The sequence below is a fragment of the Amborella trichopoda genome, chromosome 5, assembly GCF_054954075.1.
Source record: "Amborella trichopoda isolate Santa Cruz 75 chromosome 5, AtrichopodaSantaCruz75HAP2 v2.0, whole genome shotgun sequence".
Classification (NCBI taxonomy): Eukaryota; Viridiplantae; Streptophyta; class Magnoliopsida; order Amborellales; family Amborellaceae; genus Amborella; species Amborella trichopoda.
In genome coordinates, this window is record NC_142340.1 from 45,119,841 (window position 1) to 45,146,544 (window position 26,704).

At 40.4% G+C, this 26,704-nt stretch overlaps 1 protein-coding gene across 3 annotated transcripts in view; it reads right to left on the minus strand.

Moving 5' to 3' along the window:
* HAF01 (HAC13 protein (HAC13)) overlaps positions 1-26,704 on the minus strand; it is a 66,771-nt gene that overhangs the window by 25,805 nt on the left and 14,262 nt on the right. For all 3 annotated transcript variants that reach the window (XR_016056445.1, XM_011624214.3, XM_020665824.2), the window contains 8 exons: positions 26,647-26,692; positions 25,095-25,718; positions 23,603-23,706; positions 22,415-22,586; positions 15,384-16,650; positions 3,478-3,680; positions 3,030-3,267; positions 1,630-1,966 (listed from right to left, as the gene is read on the minus strand). Coding sequence is in view for 2 of the 3 variants with exons in the window: in XM_011624214.3 (XP_011622516.1) it covers positions 1,630-1,966; positions 3,030-3,267; positions 3,478-3,680; positions 15,384-16,650; positions 22,415-22,586; positions 23,603-23,706; positions 25,095-25,718; positions 26,647-26,692 (2,991 nt within the window). In the remaining variant the exon portion in view is untranslated. The remainder of the gene's footprint in view (positions 1-1,629; positions 1,967-3,029; positions 3,268-3,477; positions 3,681-15,383; positions 16,651-22,414; positions 22,587-23,602; positions 23,707-25,094; positions 25,719-26,646; positions 26,693-26,704) is intronic.

Below are 26,704 nucleotides of genomic sequence, written 5' to 3' on the forward strand. Positions count from 1 at the left end.
AACACGCAAACCGAAGCACTATTATGAACAATATCATCAAATAGCATATGCTTTGGAAATCACACCACATATGAACATGGAGAAGATATCAGAAGTGTATCAAATAGCCGCATATTGCTTCAAGACAACCATAAACATGAGCCAAAACCAAATTAGAGAATCAAAATAAGAGAGCACTAGCAAAAGGCCATAAAGAAATGATTTATGATGATTGTTACTCATCATAATATATATATATATATATATATATATAGATATATATGGAAAATGCTAGGGTCAGCACACGAGCTGATGGAATAGCATGAGCTCAACGGCCCGGATTGAATCTGGGCCAATATGATGGTCAGGACTGTATTTTGGTAATATAATTTTAATATTTTTTATATAAATCCAAATAACATGAAATTTAGAGTATCAACTCTTCCCATCAAGGCGCACCTAATCAAAGCATTAAAAAACTAATTCGCATAAAATGAATTGATCAAAATACCCCTAAAAAGTATTTTGGTCAATTTATTTTATGCGAATTATTTTTTTGATATTTTTATTAGATTCCAATATTTTTGAAGAATAGACGCTCCAAATTTTAAGTGATTTGGATTTTTAGAAAAAAAATTAAAATTCAATTACAAATTAAACCATGATCAATGGATTGGTCTAGATTCAATCTTGGACGTTGGGCTTACACTGTTTCATCATTCCATGGGCTGACAGGAGCTTTTTCCTATATATATATATATATTCACCATTTAACTAAATCAGATAGAAACAAAAAACTTTGAATACTCCACCAAAGAAACTTAGAAAGAATACTGACATCCAAGTCAACAATGGATGTCGACCATTATGGCAGTAGAACATGGTACAAAGTCATGCATGTGAATCATATTATTCCAAATCTTGTATGAAATTAATAGCAGTGGTTAAGATCCTGACATATCAGAAGAGGCGGAGGATAGAAAACTATCATTAAACTTCAATGCAAACTATGACAGCCTAATGCTTGATAGAAAAATTGGTAGTCCTCCAGGATGCAATTACATTTGGTCTGCGGCAAAAACACCATACTGCTATGATTTGGTTGACCCAGAACTCCTTAATAATCTATGTTCATCTCAAAGATCAATCTAAACAAAATGATTTCAAGCTCAAAAGATATTCAACATCACTTCCTACTCCAAGATTAACTAACTCCAGACTGTCCATCTGACGGACAATCAGATTTATAGGTTTCGAAGCTAAAAATTGATTTTTCCGCTTGAAATTGGTCCCAAGGTGAACCATAGATGTTTTGAAAATTTTCAGGCCAAATAAATCCCCTTAACTAGGCAATTTCTCAGTCCAAATGTACAACGGTCCTGTGGATGCAATAAATGCAAACCAGGTCAGCCGAATATACCAATGTCAATTACACACTAAATTCTCTGATTCATAACAATTAAGAAAACACATAAGATCTATAAATCATATAGAGCTGTTCAAGTAACAAGTTCATTCAAGTGTTGGCCAGACCATCAACGCCAGCCAACTCCTACCAAAGATAAATATTTGTTAGGAAGAAGTCTATGTGTGAGTAGGCATTCCCTGACGTATGAAGCTCAAATGCTAGTAATAGAGAAGTGCAGTAACCTGTTGTCCAACAACATGCAGTCTATCGATGCGTCTAAGTGAAAGCCTCCCTTTAGCTGAACGAACCAACAAATAGTCAGTTGAAGACAACTTATGTGGAAATACTGGAGCCCGAAACATATTTGTTTCAAGGCATTGCTGGCTGCAACTAGGTTTAATATCTCCCAAAAAAGGGGACTTATCCATTGGCTCAAGAGCGAGAACGCTCCCCAGAGCATTATTTCCATTTCGTAACGTAGTGGCAGTTTGGTCACCAGATGATGATTTCTGATAGTAAGTGCATAAACGTGCACCCATCCCAACATTTCCCAATAATAAGGGTCTCTCCTCACAGTACCTGTATGCACAATAAAAGAGTATTGAAACAAGTGTCTCAGACATGTTTCAGGGAAGCACAAACAGAAAGCAGGAAGCATAAATAAAAAGCACATCAAATATGCCAAACTGGACTATAATCATGGGGAATCAGGTGCCACCATCATGAGAAATGACCATTAATACAAAATACCTTATCCCTAAAAGGTGCGCAAAAAATTAGAAAAATGAGTGAATGAAAAATGAACTCACACATACAAGAACATACTAATACTACACTAATTACACATAGACAGAATTTTCCCTAATATAGAATTTCAGCATATCTATCAATATCCTAAATTTAACATTCTGGTAATTCGATCAGCTTCATAAAAAGTATTCCATGAGTCATCATTATATTCTTGAAATGCCAAAGGATAAAGAAATCATGGAGTTACTAAGTAAAGCACCAAATAAAGTTACTAGAATATTAGACAAAATCAGAAAATTTTTAGTCATCACATATTGTCGTTTTTTTTTTCTTGAGCATGTTAACATTGAAACAAACTGTAAAAGGAGAACCTTTCATCTTAAAGTCATCAGATATTGTCAATCTCCAATTACCCATGATTAGTAATCCAGTAAGAAAATCATAACTTCAAATGACATAGTACAGTTTTTCAGGTATTATTTGGAAAAATCCCCACAACTATATAATAATAACTCTCCTCTGTAACATGGATACAGTGCCAGGAATAGTACATTCACAAAATAAACCATTAGTAACAAGATTAAACCTTAAAGCACAGAACAGTCAACTACCATTACTGGAAAGGTAAAAGTTGAAGGAACTACAAAGAAACATTTTGGAGGGGTGTAGAAAGAGAGAGATAAGAGGGAAGAGCGGTATCATCCAGTATTTTTCTTTTGATAGATAACATCAACTAAACATCCGTGAAAAAACGATCCATCAAATATGAGACATAGTGGTCCAAGTATATTTAAATTAGGAGGCAGAACGTACATCCACATGTAATGTAAGCGATTCACTGTAGCTCTATATAAAGAGATATAACACAATATTTACTTAGAAGGCAACATACTCCATTAAAAAGACATGGCCAACTTTCACGGAAAGCTCTGACTTCTTCTTAAAAGCCCCAGGAGGACGTAAAGGTTTATCTTCTCCTGGGAGTCTTTGTGCCTTTGGCCATAAATGTATCATAGTGCGGACGAGATGGAGCACAGAATTTGGCCGAACATTCTGCTGAGCAAGAGATTTATCATCTTCCAGCTCCTTTCCAGAATAGAACACTTTAACCTTTTCAGATGACTTAAAATCTGCAGATAAGGGGAGGTCCAAGTATAAATTTAACAAGGCATAAGTTGTGATAATGCCAAGCTATACTGCTTACAATCTTTAGAATAAACAAGAGTAACAAATTAAAAAAGGCCTTATCGAATGATATTATGAAAGCCAACAGAAATAATCACCATACTAACCAGCAATACTTGATGCATTAGAACTGAAGTAAAGGAGGCCTGACTAACCTAGCTTTTTTGATGCCTTGCCTTTGACAGAGGCTACAGTTTCAGCAGCATCCACATGCAGCTTACTCCCCTTTCCTCCCATGCTCTTCAGTATAATTTTCATAGGTCCTTGGGCAGAGAGCTTTCCCTGCTCCTTGGCAGCTACTTCATTGTCATGGGGGTACCACAGAGCCTTGGGTCTATGAAAATTAGCTATGTCCTTACTGCACCAACCCAAAAAGACCACAAGAATTCAAGAGCACTTTATGTAACTACCTAGGAGTACAAAACCAGGTAAACTAGCAGTAGCAATAAACCAGAGGGACAAATAGACTTAAAGAATACAAGTTAAAATATAAACTTCTCCCTGATTTAGTAGGTCATACGTAAATCATGCCAAATTTTGAAACACCTGATGGATTCGTCCAGACTGAAAATAATATATTGCTTGAAATCTATCCAATCATATGTAATGAAGCAATAGAAATATTTTCACAATTTTGATAGAATAGGCTACTATCTGTATCACAGCATCTCGATAAATAGAATCATTCAGCAAAAAAATAGGAAGGTAACACATTGGGACAAAAACAAAGGAATTTAACATTATCTTAGCTACCAATATTATATATTGTGTATTATTTACACTTATAGTACTATATAATATACATTGAATTGTAGTGATGTACGAAAAATTAGTATCATAGATATTAGTATGGTACATATACACAATTAGCACTGTAATACAGTACTATATAATATAAACAGTACTGTATAATATAATATATATTAATGACTAGGCAAGCAATTGTGTTACCTCCACGGGGGAAAATATCCTAAAGAACTTACTGGAATTTATTAGTAAAATATATTGCTGCAATTGTGTACTATATATTACTATAGCACACTACAAAAATAGTAGTAATAGAACTACATAGTACTATGGGAAATTAGAATCGTATATTATATAGTATTATATAGCAGTAGTACTTTAATAGTACTATAGAACTACAATAGTACAATATTATTTATGATATATTACTGGTACTGTAATATTATAGTATTTCTATGTCACCATAATGTACAGCTCAATTATGTACTATAATATATAGCTATTATATAGTAGCAAGTGTTATAGAGATAGAGACAATGAGAAGCAGATGGTGGCTCACTACTCTCTTTCCTTCTCTCCCTATAACTTTCCACTTTCTTTTTATATTTATATAATATATCTTGCATATATGTATTATCACCCTTCCCCTAGCACACACACACGCACGCGCACACACACACACACAAATATATAAATATATATATATAAGATTTTCTACAGTTAACAACTGTATATATAACGGTTCTAAGGATTTTTCATAGTTAACAACCCCGAAAGTAACATAGCTTAATATTAGAACCACTGGAACATTTTCTTTTACTTTCAAAGCCCTTGCATAATTAATGTGAAAGCTAAAACAAATGGGTATTTTGATCTTTTCATATGAATGAGGAATAAAAGAGGTGGCCTAACTCTTAGGCAAAAAGGCCCCTTCTCTCCTTGCATTGTCCATCTCTCTCTCTCTCTCTCTCTCTCTCTCTCTCATACACGATCTTTTCATTGTCACAAGTCCCCCCCCCAGTATAGATCCACCTAAATTCTCTCTTCATCTTTCATCATACCATCAATATCTCTTTCTAAAAATCCTATAAGTTTCTTTTGATTTACGTCTCCATGGTTGCTACATCTAGAACAAAATTTTGGAAGTAAAAAGAGGGGAGACAAAGTCATGGATGATGATTTTTTAATACCTGATTTTGATATTGAAAACATTGGATTTAATGAGAAAATTGAATTGAAAGTTGCGGAGTACTTAATGTGATAGGTGAAAACAGCCCAAGACTATCCTCATCAGATGCATCTCTAAGGTCCATTGCCCACATTGCAACGGTTGTGTGGGTGATAAACAGGCTCCGCTTGTGTTATGGAAGGGTAAGAAGATTTTTCATAGTGATGCTTCAGATTCTTGGAAGCAGGGAGGGAGAGAGGGGGGCAGCGTTACATGGACACTCCGAAATCTGTTTGGTATCATGTGTTGACACGTATCGGCACTTAGGCTCATGTCGACATGCGCATACACGTCATCGACAATCTACCATACATGTTTAATGACATCATCACTTTTTTAGAATGTATCCAACACATTCTATATGTGTGTGTGCCCTTTTAATTGTATATGCATAATGATTTTGGTCGTAGAGCAATGTTTCAGACAAGTGAGGGCACAAGTTCCATTCCTTACAGTCTGAAACAGTCCCCATGCGCATGGTTTTAAAAATTTAGTGGAACTGTTGTGGCATATAAATTTCCATGTGACCATGCAGATCTTTCGGTGTTTATTTGGAAATATGACTTCAAGAAATTGTCTCAATTGTATATGTTGAGAATATTGTCATTACAGGTTATGATTAAGAAGGAATAAGTCATTTGAAGAGGCACCTAAAACAATATATTCAGACAGAATTTGGGCCATCGGTATTTTCTAGGAATTGAAATAGCCAGATCAAAGCATGGCATTAACTTGTCTCAAAGAAAGTACATGATTGATTTGTTGACAGAGACTAGAATGTTCGGTGCTAAACCAGTTGATACCCTAATGGATTCAAATACAAAATTATTGATAGATAAGAGGGAGTTGTCTGAGGATCTAAGAACGTATAGAAGACTGGTATTTGACCATCACTAGGCTTGAAATTGCTTTTGTAGCAAGTGTAGTGAGTCAGTTTATGCTCTCTCCATGGATTCCTCACTGGATGCTATTCATAGAATTTTGAGGTATTTGAAGGGAGCTCCAAGTAGAGGTCGAATTAACAAGTCAAAAAATCATTAAGCCATTGAGAGTTACTCAGATGCTGGTTCTCCATTTGGCAAGTGGTCTACCACATGTTATTATACATTTACTAGTGGAAATGTGGCTATGTGGAGAAGTAACAAACAAAATAGTGCGGATATATCTAGTGGACATGTTGATATCGAGCAATGGGATATACTACATGTGAACTAATGTTGTTGAAGACACTGATATTTTTTTTTGATGAAGAAAAGAGCGAGTATAACACTCACTGATATTGGAGATGAGGCCTACTATTGCTAACGCCATGAAGATGTATTGTGACAATAGTATTGTAACTTATACTGCTAACAATCCAGTGTTTCACAAGAGAACTAAACATATTGAAGGAAATTGTCACTTTATTCGAGCAAAGGTTACTTGTAAGCTGGTGTCTACTCCATATGTGAAATCTTAGGATAGTTGGGAAACATCTTCACCAAAGCCCTTGTATGTAATCTGTTTCAAACAATTTGTTCCAAGTTGGAAATGGGAGTCATATATACTTTAGTTTCAGGGGGAATGATTTTTTTTTTTTTTGATAACTGTTAACATTTGTATTGAAAAAGAGAGATAGATACAAAGAGAAGAAGGCAATCCAAGGGTGCCTAAAAAGTTGGACTCCTAGTAAAAAATGGGTCAACAGACCGTAATCAAAATGAGGTTATAAGATTTCCCCTTACAAAGTAAAGTATAAGTGTACAAAAAAGATACAAAGGGGGGGAGGAAGAGAATCAAATAAAAAGCACAAACCCTTTGAGCTCCACAAAAAGACCAAAACAACACTAATCTTCAGCGTAGGCTCTGGCTCCGTCCTTGTCTAGTAGATCGGCGAACCCGTTCGACGTCCTTGAGATATGCGTCCATAAGATTGGCGTATCCTTGCAGAGGTAATCGATTTCATCATAATGGGTAAGAGGTACCACGGGGAAGGAGCTGTCTTAGAAGCCCAAGAAATAATGTTCTTGGCATCACCCTCGATGTGAGAAACTGTCCCCAAGACCGATCGAAGCTTTGAATGCCTCTAAGGAGAGCCATAGATTTTGCGAACTGTGAATCATGGACCCCAATGTATTTAGAGAAAGAGAAGAGGACATTTTGAAGGTGGTCTCTAAAGACCCCTCCAACCCCCGCGTGCCCAGGATTGCCTAAAGAGCATCCGTCAAAATTAAGTTTGATAGTTCCTTGGAGAGGAGCTGTCCAAACAACATTAACTTTGGTTTTCTTCGGGTTATGGAATAAAATCTGCTCCCAATTCCGGCAGAATGAGTCCCTAGGAATGTCTTTGAACCAGGGGTGATTAGCCGCCCAGAATGTTACCAAGGAGGTAACTTTCAAGAATAACAGAGGGGCAAGGGTGGACTCTCCCCGAAAAATACGGCTGTTTCTTTCATTCCAAATGGTCCAAATTGTTGCTGCCACAGTAGCTTTCCAAAGGATTCTACCTGCCTTCGGCCAATGCGCAGCCAAATTTAACACCAACAGATCTTTTAACGACGTGGGTAAGACCGAAAGCACCCGAAAGTGTTGAAGGAGTAGACTCCAAATCTCATGGGCCATGTTACAGTGTAGGAAGATGTGATTATTGGATTCCTCATGGTTCAAACACATGGCACACCTATTGGGAATAGGGATACCTTTCCTTTGAAGTTGATCCACTGTGAGTGCCCTGTTTGATCTTGCAATCCAATTAAAGGTTTGCACCTTTGGGGGAGCAATGGTCTTCCAAACTAGTGCAAGGGTCAAAGTAGAATTGGGGGGGGAAGTAGGGGTTTGGATGAGGCTTTTGTAGAAGGAAGTGATGTTGAAATCCCCAGAGGGGGCAAGGGACCACACCAACTTGTCCCTCCCCTAGATCGGGATGAAGGTGTTGAAGAGCAAGGACGAGAGAGCAAGGACGAGAGAGAGAGAAATTGAAGAGATTCATCCTCGGAAAGGTTCCTTCTAAAACAGGGGTTCCAATGTCTCCTTCCACCTTCAATTCTGAACTCGTCCTCAACAGTTGCTTCTCTATTCCTCGCAACAGAGAACAGTAAGGGATGAGAATCCATAAAGGGGGTATCACCTACCCATAAATCTGTCCAAAACCTCACTCTAGATCCCTCTCTAGGGCAGAGTCTTAAGTGTTTCCTGAACGAAGAAAGGGAAGCCGTAAGAGACCTCTACACCCCTGAAGCGTTGGACCAAGATTTGTTGTCTGGGATCCACGAAAGGGCCAGGACATAGTACTTATTCCGAAGAACTTGCACCCATAGAGAATCAGGTTGGGTGGCCAAACGCCACCACCATTTCCCTAAGAGGGCGATGTTGTGCTTCCTCAACCTTCTGATCCCCAGGCCCCCTTGATATTTGGGTAAAAGAATCTTATCCCAAGAAATAAGATGGAACTTGCTTTTGTGACCCAACCAGAGAAAGTTCTTCATAAGCTAATCCAATCGGTTGGCCACCAAGGCTGGAAGGTGGAAAAGAGACATCATATATACCGGTGCATTGGATAGAGTAGCTTTGATAAGGGTGGTCCTACCTGCTTGGGATAGGCACCGCCCTTTCCAACCAGCCAACCTCTTGTCAACCTTGTCTAAAACGTGGGACCAATTGTTCTTTTTGGGTTTGCCCAGTCCTAAGGGTACACCCAAGTAAGAAGTGGGTAGATCCTCCACCTTGCATTCCCATCCCGGAATTAGGTCTCTAATTAGGTTAGGGGGGCAACACCCAACATCTTAGATTTTGCCATGTTTACCTTGAATCCTGTGGCCCTTTGGAAACACTTGAGGTAAATTCTGAGATTTCCACCTCCAAGGGGGAGGCCTCGAGGAAGACCAAGGTGTCATCTGCATATTGTAGATGCGACACAGTGGGCCCTCTTCTAGAGGAGCCAAAACCAGCGAGAAGGTTAGCACTATAAAGGCGGCCGAGTGATCGACTAAAAACCTCGACTGAGATCGCAAAAAGGAAGGGGGACAACGGATCCCCTTGCCGCAGGCCTCTAGAGGACTAGAAGCACCCTTTGGGAGACCCATTGATGAGGATAGAGAAAGTTGGGTGGGAAAAACACCCCCTCATCCATTTTCGCCAGCGTTCACGAAAGCCCATACGGGCCATAGTCTCATCTAAAACCGACCAGTCAACATGGTCATAGGCCTTCTCCCAGTCGATCTTAAAAATGAGACCCGGTTCTTTGGCTAGGTGTCTAGAATGGATACATTCGTTTGCTATCAAAACCCCATCAAGGATTTGTCTATTTTTGATAAAGGCTTACTGCAAGGGGGATACGACCGAGGGTAGAACCTGTTGAAGCCGAGAGGCTAGGACCTTTGATAGAATTTTATAGGAGGAGTTGAGCAAACTTATAGGACGGAAATCCTTAAGTTCCTCCGCCCCTTCAACCTTAGGGACCAGAGTGATGAACGTAGCGTTGATGGATTTGTTAAGAATCCCTAGCTGAAAGAACTCAGTGAAGAAATTCAAAAAATCCGATTGAAAGGTCTCCCAAAAGGACTTGCAGAGGGCCACCGGAAAACCGTCGAGCCCTGGGGCTTTGTTTTTAACAAGATTATCCAGAGCTATGAAAATTTCCTCTTCGAGGAAAGGGCGCTCTAACCACGAGGCATGTTCATCAGAGAGAGACAAGAAATCCAGGTCGACCATGGAAGGCTTAGGGCCGGAGGGAGCAGTATAAAGATTCTGGAAGTAAGAGATGATCGTTGCTTCAATCTCAGCCGGCTATTCCAGGAGACGGTCATTAACTTTGATGGACGAGATAGAATTATCCCTCCTACTACAATTAGCAATCTTGTGGAAGAAACGGCTATCGTGGTCTCCAGTTTTGAGCCAGTTGACCCTAGATCTCTGATACCAATAGATCTCCTCCTTTTTCAGGGTGTAGAGGAAATCAAGTTTGGACTGGGTTCTGAGGTCAGCTTCAGGAGAAGAGAGAGGGCGGTGTTCTTCAAGGCAATCCAAAACTTCAATTTTCTTTAGGAGGTCATTCTTGATAAGGTTATAATTTCCTAGGACGGTCTTACTCCAGGACTTAAGGGCGGCCTTGAGTAACTGAAGTTTCAATTGGAGTCTGAAGCCAGCTCCACCACTGACCTGGGCCGAAAAAGAAGTCCACCAGGAAGGTATCAAAGTGGAAAGGGACAGTTCTTCCATCCAAGCCAGCTCGAACCTAAACGGTTTAGGGCCTCTGTTAACCTCAAGGTAGGCAGAAGGATGGGACAATGATCAGAAGTCGGTTTAGGCAAAGTTAGGGCATGAGAGTCAGGGAAGAACTCTTCCCAGTGCAAAGAAAGCAGGAACCTATCCAATTTAGAGAGGATGGGCTGAGAGGAATGGCTTGACCAGGTAAACTTGTTATCTTGGAGGGGGATGTTAAGCAACTCGTTCTTGGAGATGAAGTTTGACGAGTCCACCATCCCCTGAGATAAACACGAGCTGGAATTACGCTCAAAAGACCACCGAGTAGTGTTAAAATCCCCACCTAGGCACCAAATAGGGTGGGGGAGAGACGCTACATAGTCGAGTTCATACCAGAGGAGCGGTTTAATCGTGGAAGTGCACGGGCCGTAAACAGCCATGAATTTCCATTACAGGCCATCGGAAAGCCTTGACAGCATAATAGAGACATTCCGCCACAAAGGAGGAAACAAGCGTGTGGTCAGAGGGTTCCCAGGATGCCCCTACAGCGGTAGAGCCACCCACTGGCAAGGGCGTCTACCCAAATCTGACGAGAACTTGGAGTAGCGATGGTTCAGGACAATTGGTTTCAGTAAGGGCAAGAATGAGGGGACAGTGTTTGGAAGACAGGTCCTTGATGGCAGACCTTTTGTTCGGGTGACCCAAACCTCTGATATTCTAAGAAATGATCTTCATGGAGAAGAACAAGAGTGGAGGAGAGAGGCGATTCTGGGTGAACACCTTAGAGCAGAAAGAGGGGGAGAGAAATAGGGCACCACGGCAGAGGTCGGTCCCTGAACAGATAAGGAAGAGAAGGGGTTCAAAAGCTCCCTCTTCCCTTTGAAACCCACCTCCAAACGACTCTGTGGATCGGCCAGCATGAAGCGATGCGTCGAGCCTTCAGGCCATCATGTTGGAAGTCAGAAGATCTCTCGCATCCTTGCCAAGTCACGGTCTGGTGCATCACCATCCACCCCCTCATGAGCAGAGCCTATCAAGGGGGGAGAGATGGGCGTTGAAACAGTAGCATCTGGAGAGGGGAGTCCTTCCCTGTCGACCCCCCCAACCACGTCCCTGGGCAAGGGGGGAGAGATGGGCTCCACTGGAATTCCATGGAGAGCCTCCTAGGGGGAGGTGGGGAGAAAGAGGGGTACAGGTCCGAGGGGAGGGGGGGGAGCATACTACGAGGCGGAGAAGGGGTAATGATAGCAGGAGGAGGAGGAGGGAGGGACAGAGTGGAGGACGAGGGGTACAGGGACGGGGAAGAAGGCGAGACGTAACCAGGAAGAGAGAGGAGGTGCGAAGATAGCGAGAGGGATCCAGGAGTGGCGGTAGTCCATAGGAAAGGGAAAGCGGGGAGAAGTTTGGGTCAATGGAGGTGAGAATGGAGGGGGGGGGGGGAGGGGGGGGGGGGGGGGAGGTAGGTAAGGAGGTGGGAAATAGAGACCAAATGGTGGGAGAGGCAGAAGGGTCCAAGGCAGTGGTGATGGGAATGAACCCAATGGACCCTAACAATGTTAGGGATAAGGCCCTGAGAAGGGTTAGGATCGAGGGAGGGGTGCGAGAGGTCCACGTCCTGGTAGGGGGGGAAAAGGTCCATCGAGACCAGGGTAGCAGGTGGTGGAAGACCGAACGGCTTCAGCGAAGCAAGGAGAAAGGCAAAGAGAGGGGAGAGTGACGAGCCAGAGAGAGAGGGACGATTAAGGGCCAGTAAAAATGAGAACGGAACCGAAAAAAGGGGAGGGGAGAGGAGAGAAGGAGGGCCGCCGGTATGCGGGGAGCGCCATGCGACATTCCAAAGAGGAGAGGGGGCAGAGGTGGGGAGCTCGAGGCCATCGCCGGCAGTACCCCGAAGCATAGGGGAGGCTGGAGGATAGACAAGGGAGGATGCGCTGGGGGGAGGACGCATCATTACCCAGTGGGGTGAAGACAATAGGATGAAGGGAGGTCAACCGAAGGAAGGCAGCATCGACGTGACCGCACTCTTCGAGGACAGGACACATGTTAGAGCAGGAGGCGATGTGGCGAAAACCTGGGGAGACACGCCTAAAGGATCCGAAGGGGCACCAGGAGGGAAGCCACGCTCCCACGTGGGAAGGGGGCAAGAGAGTACGAATGAAGGGGCCGACAAGACAGGAAGAAAAAACCGGGCCTCATAAGGGAAGGGGGCTCGGGGCTGAAGCTAGCTAGGAAGAGAGAGGCCGGTCCTTCGGGTCGCCCTTGTCGGGCTTAACAAGGCTGAGAGCCTGATAGGGAGAGTGATCAAAGGCGATGGCAGAAGCCACGTCGCCATTGAGGGGAGAGGAGAGAGAGGGGTAGGTAAGAGGGGAGACGAGGAGACGAGGAGACGGGGTAGGGTGACAAGTGGCAAAGGACCTCAGGGGAAGGCGGTGCAATCTAAAGCGTGGCAGGACCTGTCAGCCGGCCGGAGGGAGGGACACGTGGACTGGAGAGGCAGTTGGAGGAGACAGCAAAGCAGGGACGGGCTCAGGAGCATGCCACGCGTTCGCCGAAGGAATGAGTACAGAAGGCGGTCGCTGAGGGAGGGCGGGCAGGGGGGAGGGGATTTCGAGAAAGACTGGCCCAGGTTAGGGGAACGACTCGAGGCGGAACGAGAGATCTCTTTGTCGAGGCGGCGACCGAAGGAGGAGGAATCAGAGGGCGGCGGAGCATGGGGGTCCGACGCAATGAGCTAAGGGTTAGAAGGGGAGGGAGGGATAGGAAGGAGGGGAGGGCGACAGGAGGGTTGGCTGCCTTTAGCCACCGCCAAAAATGGGGATCAAGGACGTCTGCTGCGCCGACGAGCTTTCTTCTCCACCCGAGTCCAGGAGTCTGGTTGAGCAGCAGAAAGAGCAGTCGGAACCTTATTGGCGAGGAAATGAGGGGAAGGGGCAGAGGCAAAAGACCAAGAGGTCGAAATGGGGTAGAAGAGGTCGCCAACGTCTAACCACAGCAAGTTGGGAATGGTTCTGGGGTCCAGCGTTTCGATGAGGACACGAATCGATCCCAAAGGGAGAGATTCAATAGAAATTCAATGGGTGGAAACGAAAAACCCGCTTCCAACAGTGAGGCTCTTGAAAGTTTCATGGGACCAGGGATGAAGAGGGATATTGTAGAAGGTAAGCCACACTCTCTGCTTTCTGAAGGACCCTTCCAAAGGTGACCAGGCCCGCAGGGCACACCGTGCACCAAAGAAGGTGAAGGGGGCAGAACCCTGAAGCGCAAGGCTAGCGTCAGAAGAGGAGGGAAAGGAGAGAAGGAATTCACTGTTGGAGAGGTGCCTGCAACTGAGATTAGGATCCCCCCAGTGTTTCTGCGCCGCCTTCTCAATACCTCTTACATCTCGACGAGCAGAGTGGAAGCTCCCTATGAGGGATGCAAGGAGTTTGGGGTCGGTCTTCTCGACTTCGACCTTAGGGACAGAGATACAGAAGGGGATGAAAGGGGACCTAACTGCAAGAGGAGGGATCTCCAGTGGTTTCAGAGGTGAGTTCAGGGGGAGGGAAGAGTTAGGCTTACGCGAAGCAATTACCTGAGAGAAAGAAGCCCTGAAGGAGGCGGGGGAAGAAGAGATGGAAGAAGAGAGAGGCGGGGGAGGGGGTTTGGGGTAAAGGTCGTACATGGCATTCCAGAGTGTTAAAAGTCTTTTTTTTATCTTTCTCTTTATTTAACTTAATGAGACATATGTCCTATTACTAGTCGGTGCAAGTCGGTGCAGGCAGTTTTGCACATAGTTGTTGTAGGCGGAAGCGAGCTCGGAAGAGGGATCGGTTCAGGGAACACCGAGCCGCCATAGGGTGAAAGCTCCCTGGGATTAGGATGGTATCCGTACATACAACAAGTTAAAGAGCTAGATTCTAGGATACCTGGGAGCGAGATCCCATATCACTAGGATCGTTTTGACTGAGAGGCATCTAAGCTCCACTATACAAAAAATCAGATCAATTAATAGTATATAATAATATTGGGATTGAGCAAGGGCCTGCTCAATCCATTATCATAAAATTAGGACCAAAAGTTATGGCCCCTCATAGGAAAATCATAAAATGAAAAGTAGGAAGGGAATCATAATATCATTTACTTCTCAAACTTCTGGCCATTGGCAGGATCTTCCTAAGTACAGAATCATACCCTGGCCTCTTCCCAAAGAAGGAAAAAAGAAAATATTGTTCAGGCGTCGAATACATCAATATGGGAAAGATGGATGCACTTTGTACCTCCCTCTACATCTTCAACTTAATTCCATTTAATTTTCAGAACTAACCTTAGCGAAGAGCTGCTCTAAACCATATCTATCTGTAAGTAATGATTAGTGACCCCAATGAATTACCCTGCTAGTGAGGTTCATATACCCATGTTCAGGATTCCGGTATGAGGATGGGCTGAATTGATCCTAAGGAAATTAAACTTAGGAAGCTAATATGCTTTCAGCATTTCTTGCTTTTTGTCTTCAGAGGAGGTTCACAAGGCATGAACCTTGATCCTTCACAGAAAATTAGTTTTGCAGACACAAAGCTCTCCATGGTAGGAACCACGGATCTGTCATTAATAGAGCAGATTAATCATCAGGACTGGTTATAAAGAGACAGGACCCCGTCTCCAATCTCTTTAAAAAAGCGAAAAACTTTACACATATAGACGGTCAGTTGTATCACAGGTACAGAGACACTCCATTAGAATCATTCCACACTGAGAAGGGGACCAAAGAAAGAAAGGGACATATGAGCCGCAGTATGAACAGAAAAAAACAACTTAAATCAAGATGCCCTCCAACTCAACTATACAATGGCTTGGCAGGTACAAATTGAAATGTATGCACATGCATATAAGTGCAAAAAGACAAGACAGGTGAACAATATATCTTACTTGCTTAATTTAGGCTTCATTGTCTGGAGTTTAAGGGCCGGTATAGAATGCAAGACTTTGACACCATGAACTGCACGCTTTTTGGCATGGGATTTTGATTGCGGAGAGGTTTTCCTGTTGGAGTAATACTTGTCATTGGATAGATTGAATTTACTAACAGATGAAGCTCCTTGCCCAGAAGCCTCAAACACTTCTCCTGAGTTAGACTTTACAGAGTGTGTGATTATCATGGCTCCAGCATGAGAATAAAGATTCTCACTTTCCTTGTTATCTAAAATTTCAAACAACATTTGCTCATCTTGAAGATTGAGAATGAGCTTTGAATTTGGGACAGAATCACTCGGTTCCCAGAGGATTCTATCCAACCAAGATCCTTCCAGCAAATCATTATTTTGCAAGGAAAGTTTGCTCAACAACTTCATAATATCACCTCTCCAGGCGTCATCGGTACCATTCGGCCGCTGTCGATCTGAACACTGTAAAGCATCCCATTTTTTGGAAGACTCTAACCTAAGAATCTGAGGATGGAAATCCCTCTCTGAGCAAGGAAAGTTCATTAGATCAACAGTGCTATTTGAATCAAAGGGTTCGACGATAACAGGAAACCTTTGCAGGAAAAGAGAATTATCAATCTCATCTTCTTCTCTATGAAGTCGAGAATGATCCTTCTCATGCAGCTCTGTCTGAAATCCCCTCAAGCCACCTTTCCTAAGTTCTCCATCATCCGATTCATTACCATCAAAAGGCTCAGTATCAAGTCTTGAGATAGCACAAATCTCGTCTTTCTTATCCTTATCTTGCTGAAAACGAGAATGTTCCTTCTCATATAGTTCTCCTAACTCTCCTTTCCAAAGCTCAGCATCTTCTGATTCATCATTATCACAAGGCTCAACATCAAGTCTTGAGATAGCATCTTTCAAGGAGACCTGGTTTGGGGGAGGAGATGATCCCCATAGAATTTCATCTTCCCATTGCTGCAGATAGAGATTGGAGCACATGGGTGAAAGCTGTGCAGGAAACTGAACTTCAACCATATCGAGAGTTTGTTCATCACAAACACAATGACATGAATCTTTCTGTTTGCTCTCACTAGTGGAAGATGAAGTGGCAGACACCAAGTCCACATCATCAACATCCCTCAGCATCACAGAATCTTCTTCAGTTATGTTGTGCACTTTACCAAAAGATCGTCCTTGGTAAGTGCCCTTCAGGAAAGCCTCCTCATCCTCTTCAGCAATATCAGCAGCATCTAGCACATTATGTCTATCTGCAAAAAATTTAAGCAATATATAAAAACAAAATCCCAAAAAACAAAAGCACAGCTAAGAGTCTCTGTAGCCAACTGGATAAAGAGAAGCTGAAAATGTCTAAACCCACATTAATAGTAAACAAGAATGTATAACATTAAATATACAAAGTTACAACAGCTTTGGCCAACCCAAAGATAAAGCCTAAAACACTACCGTGCAATTGAACAGACACTAGTTCCCGATTACAATTAATGACAGATTTCATCCCTACAAGATCTTCCAGAATTCTATTAGGCATATCATGAAAAGTTTCATGACAGAAAGCAAAGGCTGCACTCCTAAAAAAAATTAAACAGAAATAAGAGAATATGTAGAGGCATACAGCAAAGCAACAAGAAGAAACCAAAACAGTGAAAACCAGAAAACAAACGCCCCTCCTACCAAGTGATTGCAAAGTATACAAAATCAGTTATAATTGGTCCCCAAGAGGTTGCAATATTTGTGCTTTTATCTGAAACGTTACTCAACCAACCGACAAAAGTGATATTTCACCAAATCCACTCAGATGGACCCAAAAGGTCAAAGGAATGGGAAGTCCCATGTTGTCCATGTTGATGAAAGGGTAAAACAGTCTTCCACAACACTAGGTCCCATCTAATTTGCTCAGCCAGGATGAACGGTTCCAAGTTCATTATATGATGATGCACTGCACCTATTCCTTCCCTTGGAAATTCCCCAGTAAAATATTGGGGATATATCTTCCAAAGAATCATCTGCTCAGAAGCCAGAATGTACCATCCATAGGGAGGGACACCATCGTCTGTGATACCACCCAAGAACACATCCAAACACGTAAAATGAAGAAACTCCAACTAATTCCAACAAAAGAATATGGAACAGATGATCCACCATCTCTTCCGCCAGGCTACAGTAGGCTTACATTGGGGAACCAGAACCCATGATGAGTCACTATCCAACAAAACAATCAGCACAAAAGCCATCACTCATGCAGAAGCCAGTCATTATTATAACTAGAATTACTAAATCGAGAGGCAACTTGCCCATCACAACTTCAGTGGGGGATCTCACCAAGAGCTTAATATTTGATAACCGATACCAGATTAACCTATCTAGTCCAGACACATACACATACACCACATGAAGCTTCTCTAAAACGAATTCAAGAATCTCGACCTCCCACTATGCTCCTCCAAACCAACGACCCCAGATTATATACTCCAGAGACTCCATTATATCCATACCATGAATTGAACCAGAACCTGGTGTGAAACCCATTCCCAACCTTAACTGTAATACCTTTTATGACCTCTATGAAACTCATCTCCTGACAACACAGTGCCCTATCAAACCCAGGCGACATATGGGACCTACCGTACCCATTGGCACTCCACCCAATCCCATCAAATACCATCATCCGTCCCATTATTACCAATGCCACATGCAGCAGTGTCAAGTATAGCCTCCCTCCCTCCCTCCCTCCCTCCCTCAGGGATTCAACAAAGAGAAATGTGGTAAACTGGCACATTAACAAGTTATGCTCTCATCAACGTTATTTTGTCAGGAAGGACAAACATTGCCCCTTCTATGTCGTAAATTTTCTTCCCATATGATCGGTTACTAGGTCCCACATACTTTTGCAATAATAGCACTATGCACATTATCACTCTCCTTTTTGAGTATGTGAATGGGCCAGCCAGAGGGACGTTCATAGTTCATGAGGTTTTAGATGGAAGACCATCTATGTCCTGGAATATTCACCATGGCAGAAGATTTTCCTAATTAAATATGTTCGTGTTACATGGCAAAAAAGTTTCCTAACTAAATATGGTCATAGAGTATTTGATGTAGAAGTGATTTCACCCATATCCAAGAGAAGAGAGGGAAGCGAGCATTTAAAGTGCATAGACGATATAATACCTCATGAGTGGACAACTTGATTTTGAGGGGCTTCAACTGTTGGATGTTTCATTTGTACTTTTACCTTGTCATAAACAATTGAATTTGCTTGTGGAAGTTACACGAGCATTTCTCAAAGGAACATTGCTAAACAAAAGGAATGATGCTTCTATGAACCAAGAAGTAAACATTTAAGACATCTCATTTCCACGATGGTTTTTCTAGCGTTTACCAATCATTATTGGTTTTTTCCACAGTTTTTCAATCCACATTTATTACTGATGATAGTTAATGCAACATCACCAGTAAAACACTCCACTAGCTGATCAGATAATTCAGTGGATGAAAAGCCTGATGTTATTCCCCGAAGATTTCCACCTAAAGAGATACTAATGTGAACATAACATATCTACTACGTTTCCATCTAGTTCAGATACTGCTCTTTATCACTCCCTCTATGCTTGGTTTCAATTCTTTTTTTCTTTAAAAAAGTGATGTTTCTATGATGGCACATCTTAGTATGCAAAGACACCATTTTCTTACAAAGAAGCTGCCACCTATAAGCAACAAAGAAAACCTAAGCATGAAGAACTACTAGAAGTTACCAAATGAATCCTAAGAGGCAGTTTCTCGGCCAGAAGGTAAAACTCTCATTCGTTGTAGGTCCACTTGCAAGGTGAAAACCAGCTCAAAAGGCTCCCTTATTCACATAAATATTGACCTTTTCTATTGGGTAAGTCACATAAAAATTAGCTTTGCCAAATGCTCATTAAAGGAATAGAGTATGAGGAGATCGGACATGTGGCCATGCTCATCATTGTTCGTGCATTTTCACCATTTGCTATGTTAGACAGACACTAATAATGAGTTTTAACCAGTGTTTGAAAACTCGCCGAGTCGAGCCGGACTCGCCCGATTCAACTTAGGAATCGTCTGGTACGAGCCGGTTCACGAAAAAATCGGGAATCGCCAGTATCCAAAGAGAACCGGGCGATTCCCAATAGTGAATCGCAAGTCTCACCGAAAAAATATTTTTTTTACACATGCCTGCCTCACGAGAACAACACGTGGCCACAACTGGCCGCCTCACGGGAGCAACACGTGGTAACTCACCTCACATGTCTTCCCCCTCGTTTTTCTACACGCACAATGGAGCATCTATTACAAAGGACTTTATAGAGAACCAAGCAACACTCATCCTTCGATGTAGGATAATTCCCACAAAAATTCATTAAAGCAAGATGTTTGAATATATATTATTATAGAATCAAATAAAATCACATGAGGCGACACGGCCGTATTGGTTGACAACCTCGATTTTGCAGTGGACATCTAGGGTTCGAACCCCTTAGCGCACAACCAAAAATTTTTTGAGTTCGAACCCCTTAGCGCACAACAAAAACATTTTTGAGTTCGAACCCCTTAGCCTTAGCACACAACAAAAAACTTTTTTAGTTCGAACCCCTTAGCACAAAACAAAAAAAAATTTGTTGTCAAAAAAATCAACAAAGGCAGAAAATACTGTTGTAAAAAAATAGAAAAAATATAAGATAAAAGGCTTTTCAAGATAAAGATAAAAAAAATAATACAGCATTTTTTTATTTTTCTTGTAAAAAAAATACAATTTGTTGTCAAAAAAATAAACAAAGGCAGAAAATACTGTTGTAAAAAAATAAAAAAATATAAAATAAAAGGTTTTTCAAGATAAAGATAAAAAAGATAATGCAACATTTTTTTATTTTTCTTGTAAAAAAAATACAAAGTAATATAACAAGTATTTCTTGCAAAATAATAAAACAAAAGGCATAAAAAAATAAAATATACTTTGGCAGCATCATATTTTTATTTTTCTTGTAAAAAAAAATAAAAAGTAATACAAGCAAAAAAAAATGTAGTACATCTTCTTCTTTTGTCAAAAAAAAAAAGAAGATAATCAACAAGTATCATATTTTTCTTATAAAAATAAATAAATAAAAGATAACACAATAAGTATTTCTTGTCAAAAAAATAAAAGGTATTCTTAATACAATCTAGGAATAAATGGCCTAATTATATTTTTTATTTTTATAACATGATGGTCTTTAACATAAATTTAGTAATATTAATTTAAAGATAGGATTCATACAATGAGGCCATTTGAAATCTCTCTCTTTATACTAACAATCTCTTCCACTAATTTATTCTAGAAACCTAACAAATTAAAGAAAATTGATACGCATTCTAAAAATTTCTACATTGATAACCAAATCTTTTATTTTATTTATTAATTTTTGTATTATAAATCATGTAGTGTACTATTTTTCTTACAGTTGTCAATAATACATTTTAAATTAGATGATATTATAAAATATTTTGGATTTGTTATTATTTATATAATAAAATAATTATAAAATATTGTTGGTATATAATATTATAGTTAGTTAGGTTGTAATAATTTGGGTTTTTTTAGCGGATTAGAGTTTTCCGCCAATTCGAGATTTTAGTGGCCAATTTTTTATCGATTTAGTCAACTCTTTATTGTAGTCCATATATGATTATATACTTAATCCATGATACTTCTATGATTTCTTTTGTGTGCTATAAATTTAATGGTCAACAATAAGTTAATTTAGGGAAAGAACATCTCAATATTCATAAATTGATGAAAACAATGAAAGTTAATAATGTAGTGATATAATGCCAGGTATAATGGATGATAGAGAACATTCAAATCCAACAACTTAGGGGTGTCTAATGGTTAGTTTGTACATGACAGCTCCTCAGGCTCTTCAGATAATCACGCAAGTCTAGTCAACCTAGGTTAGCAGACTTTTATCTATAGTTCATCAAAAAAAATGTAATGAACTGCATAATTAGATTAAGGTGGATGCCCAAAACTAGGAGGCATCCAATGGGTTTGTATAGTTTTGGGTGAATCACCAGTTGCTTGATATGACGTAATCAAGCAATAGGTTCGCGCATAGCCATGATCCCCATCACCAAAATCGCTTCAAGCACACCTCAATGGCACAAAAAAAATCCTTCAGTCCTTTGGCCCTTTGGGTCCTTTACCAGTTTGCAATTGGAAATTTGCTCGAGAGTAGCCATGACCTTTTGTGCCATCAAATTCACTTCAAACACACCTCAATTTGGCATAGAAAGAGAACCCTTCAGTACTTTGGTCGTTTTGAGGAGGACATCAAGGTTTTTTTCTATTGGATGTAGTTTATACAAGGCATCAACCTTAAATAATCAAAAGCAAGGCACCACCTACAAACCCTGTTGGAAGATGCAGTTTCATTAGGAAAACCACACGATGGCTTGAAAATCTATTCCCACCCCTAATTTCTGAAACCTAAAGCTCCAAAATTGGTGCCCAGAAATAAAGTCGAATCACTAGGTTATTCACATTTGCATGTGATTTTATAGTAATCATTCAAAACTTTTATCGACTTAGATGAGTTATGGTTTTCCCAGTTCGCGCAGAAGTTTGCCATCAAAATAATCGAGAATCAGGCCCATTCAAGTATAGGAAAACATATCAATTTTTTTGTTATAGGGATTTATTTCACTGCATAATACAGATCAAATATCACTAGATGTCTAATGAAAATTACACAATTTCGATTTCCAATCAATCGTTTAGAATTTACAAATTTAATGTTGTCACATTGTTAATAAGACTTGCTTGGATGAGCTTAACATAGCTAAATCTTTATATCACCAACCTTGGATTGGAGGTTACCGAGGACATGGTTAGACATAGCAGAAACAGATGTCACGTAAGAAATGCACCATAATACATATATAGTAAGAAAACAAAATTCTGTAAGGACAATATCACAAAGATGCTTACAGGTTCCTGGACATCAGATTGCCTCATACCTTTAGGAATTGAGTGTCTGCGAGGGGGCCTCTTCTCGTTCTTTTTAAAAGGTTCATTTCTGCCAAAAATTTCAGAGAATCGTAGGACCACCATCCCATCTTCTCTGCATAGTATAGGCAAAGGAGCCTTGGTATCATCATTGACCTGGTTATCCAAAGCTGCAGGCTCAACCTAACAGATCAGATGTAAAAGAGAAACAGCAAAACAATGTTAGAGAACCAAAATCTCAAATTGAAGGAATTCATAAACTAAAAAGCAACTTAAACATAATCCCAACCGCAAGAGGTGAAAAAAAAAAAAAACGCAAAAAAAGAAATTCTAGGTACAAAGGTTTTGCAGGTAGCTTGGAGCTACCATTCATAAGTAGAACCTACCCACCTTGCACGGCTAAGGGATAGATGCACAAAATGAGGCTTGCCACATTTTATAGTATACCAATGAGATAACATAAGAGAAAAGCAGACTTAATCATTTTATCAGGGAAAAAGTAACCAACAGTTAACCATTTTTAATAATGATTGCAAAGATGAAAATTGTTATGAAATTAAATTGTGTAGCAGTCATCAAAAGCTATATAGATTCTTATGAAATTAATTGTAGCGGTCACCAAAAGCTATATAGATTCTCCATTATAAGCAGATCCAAGTCCACGACAAAACATAACTTTCAAAGAATAAACGAATACAGCAAATGGATACAGGGCATCGCAGTAAACCACTGCATAAGGGAAAGGATGTTTCCGCATTTCCAGACAAAGGGAAAAGGCCAGCACCAATGTTACTTCATTATGCATAAAAGATGGCATGCGCAAACGAAGTGTCCAAGTGAAATGTCATTCATACTTCAGCTAACTTATCATGTTCAAAAGTTAGTTTGAGACCAATTCAGTTCACTTCTTTGCCTTGGATCTTACTATAACATCAAAAAAAATAATACTAATCTCCAACAATGCATTCATTAAAAAATCAACATCAGGAATCGAGTATATCATATGAAGATCTCTTTCGCACCAAAGAACAGCCGTTGTGCAAGTAATGTCCAAATTACAAGTGACTCAATTAATAACAAGTTCTAGTAATATAAGCAATTACACATTTCAAAAAAAAAGTAATATAAGTAACTACATGGAAACCAAAGTATGGAATAAGGAAAATTGGAACTGCTGTATAGTTAAGATAATGACCGACCTCCAGAAAATCATCAGCATCATAACAATATTCATCCGATTCAAGAAAAGGCACATCATAATCAGGTGATTTCTCTCGCTTCTCAAATGACTGAGCATGTTCATCTGCATAAAGCAAAAATACTGGAGCCTGTCACTCATAGAAAGGTTGACAAAGCTGAATTTTCAATAACAGGGTAACCACACATGCGAGAAAATGTAAAATATTTAGAAGTTATATATAAGCCCTCATATATTATTCTCTAGTGGGAGCAAATTCTAAACTTGCCCGGTTGCCCCTTCAGGCTAAGACCCCACATGGGACGATTTTCTTGATCTGAAAGTTTGAGATCCACTTTACAAACACCAGATGAGTAATTAAAAAGGGCAAAAAAAAATTAATGTGAGATCTTGAACACCTAGATCTAACAGACCAAAAACTGGACAATCTGTGTACAACCCTGTGGCTTGAATTTTTTAAGGGTTGCTCACTAGGTTGAGTAGGTTACATCCCCAAAACATGCGTACGAAGAACCCCCTAGCTATGGTTTCGCCAAGGAAGCCACTGCACAATTTGCTCCATTGTGAAATATAATTTCACTTCTCTATATGCATGCCATATTGGCATTACTTAGGTTTATTGGAACCTCGATCTTAAAAGAATATAGTTGGCAACAGGTAAAACGTTTGTGTGCTTCGGTGCACTAATGTCGAAAATGCATGTCTTTTGACAGGGCTAAATGTAGAGAGCACACAACTTTTAACAATGAATGAGTAGTTTTGCAGCATTGCTAACAGCAGGAGAATCATACCCCCCACTGCAAAGGAACTCGCTTAAGAAGGGCCTCCAAGGAACCTGTGCTATCTTATTGGCCACAGCAAGCAAGGCAGATCATATCTACCAATATTCATTTATGGAAGGTGGAGGGGCACAGGCATGCACACCATAGAGGCAGAAGGGGATTGGTACCCATGAGTTCAATATAAGGGTTGAAAAATTTTGCTTGTCTATATTGAAAACCATGACACTGGAAGCAAAATGAAGCTGTGATAAGACCACATAAATGTCGTGTCACTTAACCATAAATGACACCCGAATCAGTATCCAATTTAAAAGAACATCCCACATAACTTCCCTCATGGAGGTAGCAGCTCCTGTATAACATGGTCCCTCAAGCAACTCCAACTTAATGGCATCACTCCTAATAGCTCAAAAATGTCTCAGACAAGTAACTCATCCAAATCTTAAACCACTCATAGTCCATACTAATCCGAAGTGCGTTCAACCGAAAGCTTTCAATGTGAGTTAAAAAAAAAAAATTGCATTCAAATACTAATATGAAACATTGACCCAAAAGTACTTCGAAAAGCGTAAACCACAATCAGTAAAACATTCAAGCAAATGGTCCCAAAGAAAATTTATTATCCTTTTGATTATACAATTCAAAATTTTGACAATAGAAATAGCACCTTAATACATTCAAAGGAACATTAAAAGCACAATAACGCATGACCTGTTGGGCATTCAGCCTGGACTTGCAAATTTTTCTCTCCTGTTTCAAAATTAGTCTCGGTTTGAAGAGAACTGTTCATCACACTGGAATGCAGAATATTTTCTGTCGCTGCAAAAGTAGTCTGTGTTCCAAGACAATTGTCTACAACAATGGGTTGCAAAACATATTCTGTTGCCTCAAGTTTTGTCTGGTGAAGACAATAATCCAACCCATTGGGTTGCAAAATCTTTTCTGCGACCTCGAGATTAGTTTGGTTTTGAAGACAATTATCCACCGTATCAGGTTGCGAAATATTTTCCACCAACTCAAAATCACTCTGGTTTTGAGGGCAAGTATCCCCCACATTGGATTGCAAAATATCTTCTGGGACCTCATATTTTGCTTGAATCTGGAGACAATTATTGACCACATTGGATTCCTTATCAGGAACATCATCCTCATCATAATTTTCCTCCCCAAAGATAGGAGCCTCTTCGCTAATAGATGACAATGAAACATTCGCTGAGAAGTATTCCTTCTTTGGCAGCACTAGATCTTCCTCAGAAGCGGCCTGTATCTCAGGCCCTTCATACTGCTCATCAATATCTTCATAATCAACAGCATCTTCAGCTTTCTCATAATAATCTGCAGATATGAAAGAAATGGATTACGTCCATAAACTACAGAAATCAAATTGTATGACCCTAATAGATACATTTTTAATCAAGAAATATGCGCTACAACTATTACAAAGACAAAAAAATTTCGCCAGAGTTAAAGAAGATATAACCTCCACCTAGTCAATCTTCCACCTATAATCCTCATTGTACGTTGATCATTTTTGGCACATGAGATTGCTTCCAATGTGCCCTATCACAATACACCCTATAAGGAGAAGTTACTCAGCATGTTTGGACTCTCATTACCCATACCCATCATTGCAGAACCTTTTTATGGGGCACTCATTATGTCATTTATCAGGTGTAGAATGGAAAATGTTGGGAAAAGTTAAGGGTAACTTGTTAGCTATTGAGGACTATGACATTACCCCATGCAATATGACCTTGACCATAAGGAAAATTGAATTTTTTTGGATAAATAAGAAAGGCCTTGCCTTTGCCAACAAGTTCCATTCTAGCCCAAATCACTAAGATAAAATGTTCCCATTCAGAGAAGGGCCATGCATTCAGGGATCGACAATCTTAGCAGGACAGAGAACTTCATCATATAGAGGGTATTGCAACAAAATCTTTACGAAAAACTAAGACAGTCATCAAATAATACAGGGGCTATTTAAGGAAGATATTTTTGGTTATTTATCCATGCACATCTATGGAAGATATTTTGCACTTGACACCTTTCACACATCATGTATAAGCACATCATCATAGTCCTCACACATGGAATTGTGCATCGAGTCCACCAAACAACCTATAGATTCCATAGATATTCGAAGATGCAAAATGAGGCCACATTTAACAACCACACATGGTATCAAACACAAATATGGTTGTAGCACAGGAAGCTAGCACGTTATAACAGCAAAAATTCAAGTGCAAGTCCAAAAACCAACCTTGATCTAAGCCATCTGAAGGTGTTGTCGTCTTTCTTACAGACAACTGAAAAGGCAT